Source organism: Physeter macrocephalus, chromosome 11, assembly GCF_002837175.3.
Source record: "Physeter macrocephalus isolate SW-GA chromosome 11, ASM283717v5, whole genome shotgun sequence".
NCBI classification, from domain to species: domain Eukaryota; kingdom Metazoa; phylum Chordata; class Mammalia; order Artiodactyla; family Physeteridae; genus Physeter; species Physeter macrocephalus.
The window spans coordinates 25,542,796-25,560,189 of NC_041224.1; the positions used below are offsets into that span (position 1 = coordinate 25,542,796).

Sequence of the window (17,394 nt, forward strand, 5' to 3'; positions counted from 1 at the left end):
GGTTGAGAGTCCGCCTGCCGATGCAGGGGACACGGGTTCGTGCCCCGGTCCGGGAAGATCCCACATGCCGCGGAGCAGCTGGGCCCGGGAGCCATGGCTGCTGAGCCTGCGCGTCCGGAGCCTGCGCTCCGCAAAGGGAGAGGCCACAACAGTGTGAGGCCCGCATACCACAAAAAAAAAAAAAAAAAAAAGTGACATCCTTCAGATACTTGGTGGTTTTTCGGATATGCATACCCTTAATGGCCTGGGCAGTTTCACGAGTGTTCTTAAAGTGACCATGAAGATTTGAACCTCTTGACTTGCATGATTTTGTGGGGTTTTCTGTGTCAAGTGAATACCAAACCATTTTTAGAGGTCACCTCAGGCCCCTTACCAGAAAAGTTCTCTCTTTACTACCTGTTTCTGGGACAGCTCGCTGGTTCAAGGAAAAGCCTGGGAACAAGCTGGGAATATACCCTAGATAACTTTTGTGAATTCCCTTTCCAAGATTCTTCAGTCTTTCTGCTACTACTTGCCACTCAGGACTTTTCCTTGCATAACCACAAGATGCCACCTAATCTACATCTATCAGGAATATCACTCTATCATGACCTTCCCCCTTGTTTTAAGCACATTCAGCAAGAATCTCTCTCTGCATGTAAAATACTTTGTCTTCTCAGATTATTAGTCCATTGGGGACAGTGGGCAACCCATTTTATCTCTAAATTTCATGTGTTTCTAATGTCCAGAACAATGCCATATATGCAACATGTGTTCAATAAACTATTTATTGAGGAAATACCATTCTACTCTTACAGGATCATATCTTATCTTTGTTCCATTATAGCTGGTTCTTCATGTGAGTCAGAGAAGACACAGGGAAACAACACTAAAGTAGTATACCTTTATGAAAAGTTTGCTAAAATTAACTGATTTTGCAGCTGGCCGTGGGGAACTAACAGTCTGCTTTAGATTGTGCTTTATCAGATTTAAATACAAACATGACAGTGAATTACTACTTCCATAGAATAATTTAGGAATTGTCTACTTGTGTAATAGTGTTACAAATATTGAGGATTTAAACATTTTGTCCAAATTTCCCCAAAATTTAATAGTCTTAGCCTGAATCCTCTGAGAAGTTGAAAAATGTAAACCAAATATCCAAGTACATCTAAGAGAAATTAGGTAAAGCTTTTGGAACCTCAAGACCCAAGTCTTGATTCTTTCTTTCTTTCCTTCTTTCTTTAAATCTAAGTATAGTTGATTGTACAGCAAAGTGTACAGCAAAGTGATTCAATATCATATATACATACATATATATATTCTTTTTCAGATTAGTTTCCATTATGGTTTATTATAGGATATTGAATACAGTTCCCTGTGCTATAGAGCAGGACCTTGTTGTTTATCTATTTTATATATAGTAGTGTATATCCATTAATCCCTAGCTCCTAATTTATCGCTCCCCCACCCCCTTTCCCCTTTGGTAACCATAAATTTGTTTTCCAGTTCTGTGAGTCTGTTTCTGTTTTGTAAATAAGTTCATTTGTATCATATTTTAATTCCACATATAAGTGATATCGTATGGTATTTTTCTTTGACCAAAAGTCTTGATTCTTAATGTGACTTCCTTCCTGTGTAACCCTTAATTGCTAAAACCATATTTCTTCAATTTTGCAAAAGTGATACTGTTTCTATTGCCAGCCGAGGAATTTTTTTAAATAATAAAACTTCAAAGGTGATACAGTCAGCCCCAAAATGGCTACGCTTTAGAATATTTTTGCTTATAGTATGTGTACAGAAAATATAGGAAAACTGAGCAAAATTGTTCTTATAAAAAAGAAAATTTGGGGGACTTCCCTGGCAGTCCAGTGGTTCAGACTCTGTGCTTCTAACATAGATTTATATTAATGGGATATTAATACCACATTATCAATTTTTAAAATATTTTACCTTATTATTGATATATTTATCCCGTTCTTTATTATGTGAGTATTTGATTTGGAATTCTTCAAATGGCCTCTTCCTGCAAGGTAATTCAAAATGCTGATCCACGTTGCACTGGTGATTGAGAGTAAGGTTAAGATACAGAAGACATTTCACGGCTCAAGTTGGAGCTGTAACAGGAAACAGACTCATGAGGTGTAAAGTTAGAAATCTGGAGAGATCTCAACTAAAAAAAAAATCTGGGGCTTCCCTGGTGGCGCAGTGGTTGAGAGTCCGCCTGCCGATGCAGGGGACACAGGTTCGTGCCCCGGTCAGGGAAGATCCCACATGCCGAGGAGCGGCTGGGCCCGTGAGCCATGGCCGCTGGGCCTGCATGTCCGGAGCCTGTGCTCCGCAACAGGAGAGGCCACAACACTGAGAGGCCCGCGTATCGGAAAAAAAAAAAAAAAAAAATTCCATCTCATTTTGTGCTCAGACTTTTGAAATGTTTTAACTCAAGAAACAGAGAGATCTGAAAAAAAATGGCACTGTGCTTTTATTTATTTTCTAGTTCAATATACAGCATTGATAACCGTTCTCATTAAACAGACTTTTGTAATTTTACTGGTTGACATGCGTGGCACTAAGTTACATGATTTATAAGGCTTGGCGAAGGAAGAAAGCATTCACGTGTATAGGAATAAAAGGGATGTGAATATTACAGTAACGATAAATCAGTACACTCATGTACACGTTTAAGATTTGAATCACGAATCTACTGCTGTGGCCAGAACAACCTATACATGGATTCTGAAAGACATTAAAAGTTGCCAGTAAAAGTGGAGAGGGTGTTACAGGGCCCCGGTAGTTCCCCCATTTCTGAGAAACACAGTGTCCCAGCACAAGCATGGTACATGGTAGTGCTCTGCAGCACCAAGCCATGTAAATGTACACAGTTTGCTGATATTGAGTTATACTTCCAGTTATAAGCTTAATTTCAGAATAAGGGAGAGTGGGTTGGTGACCTCTAGAAATCCAGAAAGTGCCTGATGTTGGGAAATTCCTGCTATCAAAGTTAAAGTGGAGCTTCCCTGGTGGCGCAGTGGTTGAGAGTCCGCCTGCCGATGCAGGGGACGCGGGTTTGTGCCCCGGTCCGGGAGGATCCCGCGTGCCGCGGAGCGGCTGGGCCCGTAAGCCATGGCCGTTGGGCCTGTGCGTCCGGAACCTGTGTTTCCGCAACGGGAGAGGCCACAACAGTGAGAAAAAAAAAAAAAAAAAAAATTAAAGTGATCCTTAAGTATCACAAATTAACATCATAAGACAGCAGGGACTTTTAGAGGCAAGGCTGATGATCAACCAGGGGCTGAAATCCCCATATCAGACACCCAGAGTTAATTAAAAATATTAAGGTATCGCGGCAAGAACAATTTAAGGGAAAAAAAAGATGTTGGGCCTGTGCGTCCGGAACCGGTGTTTCCGCACCGGGAGAGGCCACAACAGTGAGAAAAAAAAAAAAAAAAAAAAGTTAAAGTGATCCTTAAGTATCACAAATTAACATCATAAGACAGCAGGGACTTTTAGAGGCAAGGCTGATGATCAACCAGGGGCTGAAATCCCCATATCAGACACCCAGAGTTAATTAAAAATATTAAGGTATCGCGGCAAGAACAATTTAAGGGAAAAAAAAGATACTATGGCAAAGTAGACCACAAATCAATTTCATCGTAACTATAACTCAGCTTCACAATACTGTGCTGAAGGATCATACACCCGCAGGTTTATATTTAATAAGACCTACATTTAAGGATAATGAGTAAAATAGTGATCTTGAGGAACACAAATCAGGAATAATACAGTTTTGCTATAGTGTTTGGTGAAACATTTTTCACAGTGGCTGGAAAGCAGTACCAGAGATGACATACATTGAAAATACAGGTAGTCAAGGACTTTGAATAAAAAAGGGAAAATCCATGAAAGACACAGGCGTCAAGGAAATAGGGAGGTAATGTTGAGGTAATCCCTATGCAGCTATAAATTCAGACTCAAGAACTTTTCCTGGGTATACCCAGTTAATTAGAAAGAGTCGAGTCTGGAAACATCCGGATAAGGACCTAGCTCTACAACCCACGCAGGTCTAACAAAATATAACACTATGGTACTCTTAAGGACAAAAGTGACTTGTGGGATTCACGTCTTGATGAACAATTCCTTTGGCTGTTCCATGTATTCTTCTAGATTAACCTCTCCTCTGTCCTCATCAATCCCAACATCTTCGAGGAATACATTCTTTTTGTGGCACCTAATGGAAGGAGGAGAGAGTGGAGGAGGCGAGTCTTTCTTTTTGTGGCAGTTTTCTTACAAGTAAGTAGTGTTTCTTCGAAGGGCATCATTGGGTGAAGGTCTTGGCGAGGACTTCTTCATGCTGCTCTAGATGAACGCTGCCAATTCCTACAGCAGGTACCGGCAACGCGGGTCGGCTCACCAGACGGAGCTAGCGTTGGAGCAGAAAAGAAATACAATGACATTTGGACTAGACCAGAGCTCTGCTTAGCTCGTCCAGGGACGTGCGTGTATTTCTCTGAAGTTGTTTAACTATAAATCACCTTTTTGGAAAATATTGTGTTACATAAAATAGATTGCAGGGAGATCTATGTCACAACTGAAAACTTAATTCCAGGCATGATAAGGTGAGACATATTCTGGAATCTGTCCTATTCTTAGGTAACTGTTAGTTGGTCTTAGCTGTAGAGTTTCCTAAATTAGAACTATTTACAGGTGAAAATGATTTGAGTGCCCTAAACTGGTATCAAGTGACCTGAGTTTTAATCAGAGCAGAATAGAAAGATAAACAGAAGCACAACTGTTCTTCTCCTTGTTTTCCTCTTCCTAAAACATAACAAAGAATCTGGCCTCCGATGTCTACCAGCTTGGCAGGTGGGCCTGGAATAAGTGTTACTGTAAAACAAGCGAGCTCATGGCTCTCCTCCCCCAGGACTTGGATACTGACCTTTGGGACAAGAATGCTGCGTAGGCTAATGGGAAAGGTAGACGACAGGTAGGTCTTCTACCTTTTCGAGTATAATCATTGTTTTTGTTTTTGTTTTTAACATGATACTGGTAGGTACACATATACAGCTTGCTAAACACTCAGCAGTTTAGTCTGAAAAAGGAACTAAAACTAGGTTTTATATTTTAGTTTATCTTTAGAAGCTTTGGACTGATAATAAGGGATAAACCTATTTGTTGGCACTCCAATAGGAGACAAGGGACACACACAAAACACTGCAAAAGAGAAAGAGCTATCACCTTGCAGGCCAGTTGCTTTTCAAACCTTGGAGAAACAAAAAACCAAGGACCCATGTTCTGAGGCTCCTCCTGACTCCAAATAAAATCTATGAAAGAAGAAAGTTCATCTCAGTACCTCAGGTAAATATGTACAACACACTACACACACAGACACACTATATATGTATGTGTGTGCACATACATACACATGTATATGTATATATACACATATACATACATAGTTACATATATATACATACACACACACACACATCTCCTCAAGTAAATATATTATTACCTTTCCAATATGGCACAGTGTCGTCTGTTATTTTTTTTTTGAGAAATGCATAGTCATGTATCCATCACCACAATCACGATACAGAACAATTCTCTAAACCGCAAATATTCCCTCATCCTGCCCCTTTGTGCTCAGCTCTTCCTCCCACCCCCAACCTCTGGCAACCACTGATCTTTTCTCTATCCCCGAAGTTTTGCCTTTTCCAGAGCATCAGGTAAGTGGGATCACACAGTATACAGCCTTTTGGTTTTGGCTTCTGTGAATTAGCAAAATCCATCGGTCATTTTGCCGATAGCAATAGTTCACTCTCTTTTATTCTTAAGGAGCATGCTATTGTAGGGGTGCACAATGAGATTGTTTCTTCATTCACCAGTTGAAGGATGTTTTGGTTGCTTCCAGCTCGGGGCAATTATGAATAAAGCCACTGTAAATATTCACATATGGATTTTTCCTTTCTCTTGAGTAAACACCTAGGAGTGGGACTGCTGGGTGGTAAGGAAACTCTGTGTGTAACTGCATGAGAAACTGACAAAACTGTTTTCCAGAGTGGCTGTACGAGTTTGCATTCCCACCAGCAGTGAATGAAGGTCCCAGTTGCTCTGCATCCTCATCAGTCCTTGATATTGTTTTGTTTTCATTTTAGCCATTCTAATAGGTATGTAGCCATATCTCATTTTGGCTTAATTTGCATTTCCCTATCACTAATCATGTTGATGATCTTCTCATACGGGTATTTGCCATCTGGTTCTTTGGTAAAATGACTGTTCAATTCCTTTGCACCCTTTGAAAAACTGGATTATACATCTTCTCACTGCTGAGTTTTCAGAGCTCTTTAAACATTCTGGAGAGTCCTTTGTCAGACATGTTTTTACAAATATTTTCTCCCAGTTTGTGGCTTGTCTTTTTTATATTCTTTGCAGTGCCTTTCGCAGTGCAAAAGTTTTTCATTTTGGTAAAATCTACTTCTTCTTTTCTGGAACGTGCTTTTGGTGTTATGTCTAAGAACTTCTTGCCTAACCCAAGGTCATGAAGATTTTCATCCACTTCCTTCTAGAAGTTTTATAGTTTTACATTGAGGTCTATGATCAACTTTGAGTTAATTTCTGTATAAGGTGCACATAGATATCTCATCATTCCAGCCCCATCTGTTGAAAAGGCTTATCTTTTACAATTATACCGGATGTATCATAAACGATTGTATAGCACTGATTCCCTCCAAACTCAAGAAATTCGATGTCTTATATGAAAACGGGGAAGAATGAAAGGGACACCCAAAGGGACACCAAAAAAGACATAGAGACATTGGCTTCAGTTGTATTACTTTCATATCTCCAGATTCCATGAGATTAAACTTTCTAATAACTCTCACTGCTCCCGTACCATCTTTTTATTTGAGATAGTTCAAATGGGTTTCAGGTAACTTAAAACCAAAAAAGCCTAATAAGAAGGACCCTTTACCTCTAACATGTTTGTATTTGCTCATCTCTTCCTGCAGCGAATCCAGTGGGAAAGGGCAGAGTTCTTCCATTCGGATGATGGCAAAGTCATTCCTCCTGGCCTCCAAAGATTCCCTTTGCTTCAGCAGGGCATAGAAATGTTTGCCGCAGCAGAACACTAAACTCTTAACCCTGATGGGTAGAAAAGGGACAATGAGGCGGGGGAGAAATATCTTAAAGTAAGAACTGTAGCAGAAGAAAGGGGGAGACCACAGAGATTTAAATGCTTCACCACTGAAGCAGCGGGGGCGTTGTAGTGGGGTTCAGTCATGCTGTGCCCTGGCCAACCTTCTTGAGCAACATATGCCTCCAAAATTCACTCTTCTGTGCATATTCTAACTCCTACCCCATGAACTTAAAGGGCTTATATAAGGATAGAGAAGATTTGGGTCGCTTGGTTCACTTAACATGAACTAGTTTTCCCACTCACTACAAATCTACTGCAGAGTATGAAAACAGCTCCACATCAGATTACTTTTTTGGATCCACAGATGAGTCACCAATGACTGGTTTGAATGCTGTTCCTGGTGCCATTTCTTGAAGAGTTGACACAGCTGCCTAAGGAGGGGGAGGGGGAGAAAAAAGCCACAAATCTATCAACCAAGGGAAAGGACCTGAAGATGCTTTTACTTATCAGGGATCTTTCCCAAGAACTAGTATCAAAATTCTCTCCTGGGACTATAAGAAAACATATGTACTAATAAACAAAATATCTTTCCCAAAAGTATCTGTTCTGTATACTTCAGAATAAAATATTTTTCTGAGGTTACATAAGATTGCCTTTTGTCTGGTGCCACAATAAATTTTAACAGTCAAAATTTCAGTGTGGGGGACTTCCCTGGTGGCGCAGTGGTTGAGAATCTGCCTGCCAGTGCAAGGGACACGGGTTCGAGCCCTGGTCCGTGAAGATCCCACATGCTGTGGAGCAACTAAGCCCGTGCGCCACAACTACTGAGCCTGCACTCTAGAGCCCAAGAGCCACAACTACTGAGCCCACGCGCCTAGAGCTCGTGCTCCGCAACAAGAGAAGCCACCGCAATGAGAAGCCTGTGCACTGCAACGAAGACCCAACGCAGCCACAAAAAAAAAAAAAATTGCAGTGTGATGACTCAACTTTATTATCAATAAAAACTACACCTTAACTTTTTGGAATCAGAAAGAACATTTTATAGAATTTATATTGTGAACTGGAATAGCTGAGTTAGGGCAATTATTTCTGTCTTTAGGATTTTGACTATAATTTATAAACGAAACAGAACAAGTAGGAACAACATATGAATATTTCCACGATGAAAAGAAATTTTATTACTGAGCCCAATTTAAAAAAATACTTGGGAATTCCCTGGCAGTCCAGTGGTGAGGACTCAGTGCTTTCACTGCCGGGGGCCCAGGTTCAATCCCTGGTCGGGGAACAAAGATCCTACAAGCTGCATGGTGCGGCAAATAAATACTTGTTGCAAAGAACTTAGGGTGGAAAACTGATGAAGCCGAAGTGAGGGATTTGATCCCTTTCGCTATCATCTAGTTAGCTTCCCTCTAGTCTAGTCCCAAATGGGTACATGACATTTAGACTAGGCCATTGAGGGCAGCCATACTGATGCTGGGATACTGCATATAACCTAAAAAATTAATATTAGCTATTCAGCTATGCTTATTAGTAAATAATGTGTGATAGAGGCAATCTTTCTCCCTTCTGAACCAGAGCGTTTTGTCAGTCCCCACTTCCTACAGCAGGAATCAAAAGGTTCAGAGTTCAGAGTTAGGTGGGAAACTGGGGTGGGATTTTGGTACCACCTGACAGACAAACTCCCTGTACCCCTGAGTCATGTTTGCTACATGGCAAGTCATCTCTGAGTGGGCCATGGATAGAGAAGTCTGTCTATTTATAATCTGCTAGATCACTTGTACCAATAATCCAATTTTCAGGAAGAAATCAGAATTCAATACTGGTTGTACTGACTTTCCATTAACAAAAGGACTTACATGTTTAATGAAAATATTTGACTACTTAATAAGAGTAGTTTTTCACTTGAAAGTCTATAAGATAGCTGTTGATATTTTTTAAGCTCCCCAAGGAAGGCTTCGCTTATTTAATAAGTTGTATATTAGACTTGGGGAGAGGGGTGGAGCATTAGGGTCAGAAAATGAACTCATTTTCAGTTTCAAACAGCAAAAGAAATTCTCAACAAAACTTCTAATAGTTCACTCAATACCTAATAATATACATGCATTATATTTAATATCATTGTACTCCTTTTAGTTGTGATTGAGAGAGCAGGTGACAACGCTAGGGATACAATGAAAGTTGGGTTCAAGAATCCCAGATCAGGACTTCCCTGGTGGTCCAGTGGTTAAGACTCTGCCTTCCAACGCAGGGGGTGCAGGTTCGACCCCTGGTCAGGGATCTAGATCCCACGTGCCGCAACTAAGACCCAGAGCAAAATTATAGTAACTTCACATTTTGACTTGGCTCCTTTCACATTGCCGTTTCCAAATATCGGTGTCAAGACAGCCCCATCAGAAAGATGGTGTAAAGGGACTGAATTTGTTTGTCTTGAGTGTCCCATGATGCTCATGAAACCATCTCAAAATTCACAAGGTTGCTCACAGAGAGAATAAGCAGACCAAACAAATGAACTTTCAGCCATTGGTGAAAGAGCTTGAAGTGCATTTCCTCATTATTGACCCCTGAGGCTGGGGTGAGACAGGTGAGGGGCCTGAAGAGCAAAATTTAAGGGGGCGTTCACTCTGGGATCACTCAAGTACCCTTGACCGATTGTGAGAACAAGGGGTCACCTTACTCCCCTCCAAATGCTAGAAACTCCAAAAAAGGCAACCGGTGAAGGCAAATCACTGGCAGCTTCCCTCAACACCCCTCATTTCCAAACACACGTTCTCTAACCTTTGTGAGAAGACAAGATCATCTCAAACAGCCAAGTCCTAAACGACTTAGTTCACCTCAGCAGTGGCATCCAAATAAATGCAGAGGTTTTTCAAATGTTAATCCTAATTCAGACTCTCATACAAAACTGAAAAAAAATTATAGCAGGTGGGATAAATATATGCTTAGCAGTGTTTCTTATCTTGAACTCTGCCACTTGAAAACTAGCATATTTGTGTGATTTTAAAAAACATGTGTGCTTAACACTTAGTTCCGGTAAACCAAGAGAAAATATACTCTTGTAAAGCCAGGTAGTGATAAGCTATATTGTTACAATGTTTGAAATGGAGTCTACCGGTGATAAATCATTTAACAGAAAAAGTCTAAATAAAAGTCAATGAATAAAACCACTCATTTTCATCAAAGTACTTTCAATTCCCAACTTGCAACTATCAACACAGCAGTGCTGAGACCATTTGGACTTTGAAACTTTTCCTAAAAGATTATTTCTGCTCAGACTGGGATGCCAGGGTTGTAATATTTGCTATGCCTGTCCTTCATGACAATGAAACTGAGAGCGACTTAGATTTCTAGTGATTCTTGAAAGGTTAAAAAAAGAGAGAAAGAGAGAGACAAAGCAGCGTGGCCAACTAAAACCAAAGAGATGCTTCTGTCATTTGCATCTACAATCAGATACAGAAGAGACGAAAATGCAGGGAAAAAAAAATGACAGGAGGAAAAAGACTAACAACCAGCTTTTTCTACTTACAGGGAGTCTGAGCAACATCTTCGGAGAAGCAAGGATGAGGGGCTTCCTGAAGTTCCGGACCATCTGTCTCCGTAGCAGGTGAAAGTACTGGGCGGGCGTGGAGGGGTGAGCCATGCACATGTTCACAGTATCCCCGTCCACGCCCTCCTCCGCGCTGTCACACATCTGGGAGGGAAGTGAGAGGAAGGGGCACACAGTCAGGTCATCTCACTCCATCCTAAGGGCACAGGCTATCCTAAGGGGGACACGGGGCTCTGATGAGCAGGAGAAGAGATGTGTCTCTTCATTATAGGAAAAGACCAGAAGGTAAATTTATGACCTGTGAAGAATTCACCAGAGGAGAAGCCTGATGGCTCCCCATCGGCCACGTCTGTGTGTTTCAGTGTGGTTCTTTCCAAGCACAGCTGACTGCAGGAAGCATGTGGAGGTGGGGACTTCCCTGGTGGTCCAGTGGTTGGGACTTGGAGCTTTCACTGCCAAGGGCCCGAGTTCTATCCCTGGTCAGGGAACTAAGATCCCACAAGCCATGCGGCATGACCAAAAAAAATTAAAATTTAAAATTTAAATAAAAGAAGCATCTGGAGGAGACTTTTTGAAAAATACAGATGCTGATGACGGTGGAGTGAAGATGTTGGAAGGATGCACTATCCGAATCTCACTCTCCTGATGGACTAAATGTAAGTATAGTTTGTTTTAGAGACAAGAACAAGAGCAGCTAACGAGGTAGAAAAATTGAGGGCAAGGAGTGAAATCTCAGAAGATCCTGCTGGGACAGAAACTTGAGGCATGGCTCCTAACCCTGATCAAGAAGCAGTACAGAGGAAAGTAAGTGAGTTGACAAAATCCTGAGATTTTTACTGGGCTCCTCCAATTTGGTGACAGGGTGTGAGTGGCACCCTGGGGAAATAAAGGCAAAATCTAGGTCTGAAGCCCCTGCAGAATTCAGTGGAGGTAGATGGGGCTGCCAGGCTTGCCGCTTCCAGGGCCAGGACATGCCAAGGAAAGAGAGGCCCATGGAAGTGATACACAGCCCTGACCAGGGAGTGGACCCTTGTATGGGCTTAGCTATTGAACCTCAGAAGGAACACCGGAATTTACCAAGAAAAACCCTCTGTCCAGCAGAGCTATGTCCTCCCACGCCATGTCCTCAGGCTTTATGTACTGGAGACTATTCTCAACTGTTGTTCTAAGAAGGTAAATTGGTACCAAATGGGAAGGAAAATTAAGTGGAATTCACCCACACCCTCTCAGGGAAACTGTAAGGTTTTTGAAGAATTGCCCTAAATAATCAAAGACAAGATGAAATAAAATGATATAGCAACAATGTAAATATTATACAGCCCCTTATAACTTTTTATAAGTGGGAGGGGACAAAAAGAAAGGAACATAGCAGGCAAAAGGCAGCCACTTTTAACAAAAGACATAAGTATTGGCAAGGATGTGGAGAAAAGGGAGCCCTTGTACACTGTTGTTCGGAAGGTAAATTGGTACAGTCACTACGGAAAACAGCATGGAGGCTCCTTAAAAAATTAATAATGGAATTACTGTATGATCCAGAAATCCCACTTCTGAGTATTTAACCAAAAGAACTGAAATCAGGATCTCAAGGAGGTATTAGCACTCCCATGCTCATTGCAACACTACTCATGATTGCCAAGATGTGGAAACAACCTAAATTTTCATCTACAGATGAATGGATAAAGGAAATGTGGTATGTGGTATATAGGTATTTTTATCTATATATGTAATATTACTCAGCCTATTCAAGGAAGGAAGTCCTGCAATTTGCAGTAACACAGATGAGCTTTGAGGACATTATGCTAAGTGAAATACAGATATTGCACAATTCCAGTTATATGAACAATCTAAAATAGTCAAACTCATAGAAGCAGAAAGCAGAGCAGTGGTTGCCAGGGGCGGGGAAGGGGAAATGGAAAGTTGCTTGTCAAGGGGTATAAGGTTTCAGTTATGTAAGATGAATAAGTTCTAGAAATCTGTTGTACAACATAGTAGCTACAGTCAACAGTATTGCAATGCACACTTAAAAATCTGTTAAGAGGGTAGGTCTCATGTTAAGCGTTCTCACCACAATTTTAAAAAACAACAATGTTTTAAAGGGCAGATAGTCTTAAAGGTAACACAATAGAATTAGATAAGAAAGGTGAGTGCAATGCCAAGAAAACCAAGTGAGAACCAAACTCTACCATTACAAATCTAATAAATAAATAAGAAACAGCAAGAAGCAGAACAGACAGGACAAAAAAGAAATGGCATGAACAAAGAGCTTGAGATAATCACAATGAAAGAAGATGAAGTAAGCAAGTGCTCATATAAACAGCAAACACTCTTCCTTTACATATCGATATATTAATTCTTTTGCAGGGCTAAAAATAAAATTAGTAGTGTAAACAAAGAGCTTGAGGTAATCCCAGTGCAAGCACAGGAAATGATAATAATAAAAATAATAAACAGCAGGGCTTCCCTGGTGGCGCAGTGGTTCAGAGTCCGCCTGCCAATGCAGGGGACACGGGTTCGTGCCCCGGTCCGGGAAGATCCCACGTGCCGCGGAGCAGCTGGGCCCGTGAGCCATGGCCGCTGAGCCTGCGCGTCCGGAGCCTGTGCTCCGCAACGGGAGAGGCCACGGCAGTGAGAGGCCCGCGTACCGCAACCCCCCCCCCCCGCAAAAAAACAATAATAATAAACAGAAAACATATAAATGTCGATTACTGTTCTAAGCACTTACATATATTGACTCTTTATGCCTCACAGTAATCCTATGAAGTAGGTTTGAGAAAATTATTAACATGGACTTGGTAATTTTAATGCATATGTAGATGATCCTTTCAAAACCCTGGCAGCTTGGTTCTTTGAACTCCTGTCCTCCAATCACTGTCCTCCATCCTACTTCAACAACCCATTTCCATGGCTACATCCTGGTTTCAATGACAGGGATATGTCCATAAGCTCTACTTTATCCATTCCACTCTGACCACCACTTCCTACCTTTCTAGCTCAATTCCCTTTAACACTTTGACTCCATCAATCCTTCAGCCTCATCAATACCACCAACATATTGATCCTATCACCTTTTCACTGGCCTTCACCCTTCACATCTCCTCCCTCCTCCTTACTTAAGCTAAATTCCATAGTCAGTCATTATAATCATTCTTTTGCATACACCCTTAATTCCCTTGACATTTTTTCACTCCAAACCACAAGCCGAGTTAATCTCAACTTTCCATCTGTCCCATTTCTGCACCTATGCAGGGAATGAAGCTGGAGAAAACACACAATCACACTGATGGATCTCACTTTAAAATCTTGACCAAGGGGCTTCCCTGGTGGCACAGCGGTTGAACGGCCGTCTGCCGATGCAGGGGACACGGGTCCGTGCCCCGGTCCGGGAGGGTCCCACATGCCGCGGAGCGGCTGGGCCCATGAGCCATGGCCGCTGAGCCTGCGTGTCCGGAGCCTGTGCTCCGCAGCGGGAGAGGCCACAACAGTGACAGGCCCGCGTACCACAAAAAAAAAAAAAAAATCTTGACCAAGAGTCTTAAGTGGGCCCTCAATGCACTTAGATTATTTTCTTCTATTTCCCTAATTCACTCATTCTCCTCCTCTTCCAGATGACTATTTCACAGCTTTAACCCAGGATCTCCTCCTCCATCATCATTCTCAGCTAATGACCCAAGCGTATCTCCTCAGACCTTCACCACAACATCTACCATGTTCTATCATCTGCACCGTATTCTCTGCCTTCTGGTTATTACCATAGATGAACCTGCCATGCTGCTGTCTAGAGCTGATCCAATCCCTTGTGCAGTGGACACCAGCCCATCCTGCTCTCTCGAGGCAATCACTCCAATCATTCTACTCCCTCTCCTACGTCAATATTTTCTTCTCTACTGGATCATTCCTATCAGCATACAAACATGCTGTTATTTCTCCTATCTTTAAAAGAAAAGCAACAAGAACCTCTCTTGGTGCAAATTTCCCACTTCCTTGTTCCATTTGCAGCAAAACTTTTCAAGAGTTAAACTTTCCTCCTTCCATATACTCCTAATACCACTCCACCAAAACAAACTGCAGTTACCAACCCCCAAATGAACCCTTTATTGCTAAATCCAACGGCTAATTCTCAGTCCTATCCTGATTGGCCTTGATATGTCCTCCTTCTTTTTTTTTTGGCAGTACGTGGGCCTCTCACTGTTGTGGCCTCTCCCGTTGCGGAGCACAGGCTCCGGATGCGCAGGCTCAGCGGCCATGGCTCACGGGCCCAGCCGCTCCGTGGCATGTGGGATCTTCCCGTACCCGGGCACGAACCCGCGTCCCCTGCATCAGCAGGCGGACTCTCAACCACTGCGCCACCAGGGAAGCCCCGTCCTCCTTCTTAACATGTATCTTTCACTTGCTTTCTAGGACCTTCCTCCAGCCTCACTGGTCACTCCTACTCAGCCTCCTGTGTTCTCCTTCCCTGCAGCCCCGAAATGCTGGTCTATCCCAGGGCTCAGTTTGGGGGCAACTTCTCTTCTCTAACTGTACTCATTCTTTTGATAATTTCATCCAGTCTCATGACTTTAAATATCATCTAGAAACTGATGACTCCCAAACTGTATCTCTTGCAAGCTCGTTTCCTATATTTCTTTGAAAAACTGTAGTTTTGTATTTCACAGCTAGTTCTTTAATTTACCTCCAATTTATTTCTATAATCTAATTTTTATGAAATGATTTCTCTGTCATTATCTACCAACCAACCAGTTATATCCATTTATCTAGCTACTGTTCTATCTACCTATCTACTGATCTACCACCTTTCTATATATTTTATCTGCCTGTATGCTAAGATAATTAATGATATTCATGTGCTTAGGGTGATGTGTACTGATGTCTCCATTTACTTTCAAATGCATCCAAAAATTATATGGATTTATGGATAGACAGAGGGATGGCAGAGGAATAGATACATGATAAAACAAATATAATAAAATATTAATGGTAGAATGTAGCAAGTGGGCATATGAATACTCTCTGTAAAGTTTTTTCAACTTTTCTGTATGTTTGAAATTTTTCATAATAAAATATTAGAAATATGCACAAAGAGGCACTGGTAATGATTCTTACCAAAAGATAACAATGGTAATTTCTGGGTTGTTGTTTAACATTTTTTAATGGTCACGAATCATTTTATAAAAATACTATCACTACTTAGATCTGGGGTTGGTCACTGTATCTCTGTTTATAAAAAACCCCTAGATGACTCCGATTATCAGCTTGACTCAGAAACTACTTATATTTGCTGCATAAGAAGCACTTTCAGGGACTTCCCTGAGTGGTCCAGTGGGTAAGACTCCACACTCCCAATTCAGGGGGCCCAGGTTCCATCCCTGGTCGGGGAACTAGATCCCGCACACATGCCGCAACTGAGCCCGCATGCCGCAACTAAAGATCCCGCATGCTGCAACTAAAAATCCCGCATGCTGCAACTAACTCCCGGCACAGCCTAAATAAATAAAAATTTTTTTTTTTTTAAAATAAGCACTTTCATTGCCGTAAAACCATGATACTAACATGCTTGAGGCATCACGTTTCCAAGGAATATTGATTGACATTGCATTAAATCTGTTTCATTCAAATACTTCAAAGTCTTATAGTCCAAGGTTCACATTAGGTATTTGTAGGAGGCAGCTCTATTTCCCCACATGCCGCGGAGCGGCTGGGCCCATGAGCCATGGCCGCTGAGCCTGCGTGTCCGGAGCCTGTGCTCCGCAGCGGGAGAGGCCACAACAGTGACAGGCCCGCGTACCACAAAAAAAAAAAAAAAATCTTGACCAAGAGTCTTAAGTGGGCCCTCAATGCACTTAGATTATTTTCTTCTATTTCCCTAATTCACTCATTCTCCTCCTCTTCCAGATGACTATTTCACAGCTTTAACCCAGGATCTCCTCCTCCATCATCATTCTCAGCTAATGACCCAAGCGTATCTCCTCAGACCTTCACCACAACATCTACCATGTTCTATCATCTGCACCGTATTCTCTGCCTTCTGGTTATTACCATAGATGAACCTGCCATGCTGCTGTCTAGAGCTGATCCAATCCCTTGTGCAGTGGACACCAGCCCATCCTGCTCTCTCGAGGCAATCACTCCAATCATTCTACTCCCTCTCCTACGTCAATATTTTCTTCTCTACTGGATCATTCCTATCAGCATACAAACATGCTGTTATTTCTCCTATCTTTAAAAGAAAAGCAACAAGAACCTCTCTTGGTGCAAATTTCCCACTTCCTTGTTCCATTTGCAGCAAAACTTTTCAAGAGTTAAACTTTCCTCCTTCCATATACTCCTAATACCACTCCACCAAAACAAACTGCAGTTACCAACCCCCAAATGAACCCTTTATTGCTAAATCCAACGGCTAATTCTCAGTCCTATCCTGATTGGCCTTGATATGTCCTCCTTCTTTTTTTTTTGGCAGTACGTGGGCCTCTCACTGTTGTGGCCTCTCCCGTTGCGGAGCACAGGCTCCGGATGCGCAGGCTCAGCGGCCATGGCTCACGGGCCCAGCCGCTCCGTGGCATGTGGGATCTTCCCGTACCCGGGCACGAACCCGCGTCCCCTGCATCAGCAGGCGGACTCTCAACCACTGCGCCACCAGGGAAGCCCCGTCCTCCTTCTTAACATGTATCTTTCACTTGCTTTCTAGGACCTTCCTCCAGCCTCACTGGTCACTCCTACTCAGCCTCCTGTGTTCTCCTTCCCT

The 17,394-nt window shown here is 42.1% G+C and overlaps 1 protein-coding gene and 1 pseudogene across 1 annotated transcript in view; both read right to left on the bottom strand.

Annotated features, from left to right (window-relative positions):
- Positions 1–346, bottom strand: part of LOC102985906 (60S ribosomal protein L17-like) — a 1,015-nt pseudogene extending 669 nt beyond the window's left edge.
- Positions 347–3,394: 3,048 nt separating this feature from the next.
- The window catches only part of DHTKD1 (dehydrogenase E1 and transketolase domain containing 1), a 51,978-nt gene continuing 37,978 nt past the window's right edge, over positions 3,395–17,394 (bottom strand). Inside the window, exons 13-17 of the mRNA XM_007129293.4 lie at positions 10,635–10,799; positions 7,460–7,542; positions 6,947–7,116; positions 5,212–5,297; positions 3,395–4,396 (exon numbers count right to left, since the gene is read on the bottom strand). Coding sequence (XP_007129355.1) covers positions 4,292–4,396; positions 5,212–5,297; positions 6,947–7,116; positions 7,460–7,542; positions 10,635–10,799 — 609 coding nt within the window. The 3' untranslated portion in view covers positions 3,395–4,291. The remainder of the gene's footprint in view (positions 4,397–5,211; positions 5,298–6,946; positions 7,117–7,459; positions 7,543–10,634; positions 10,800–17,394) is intronic.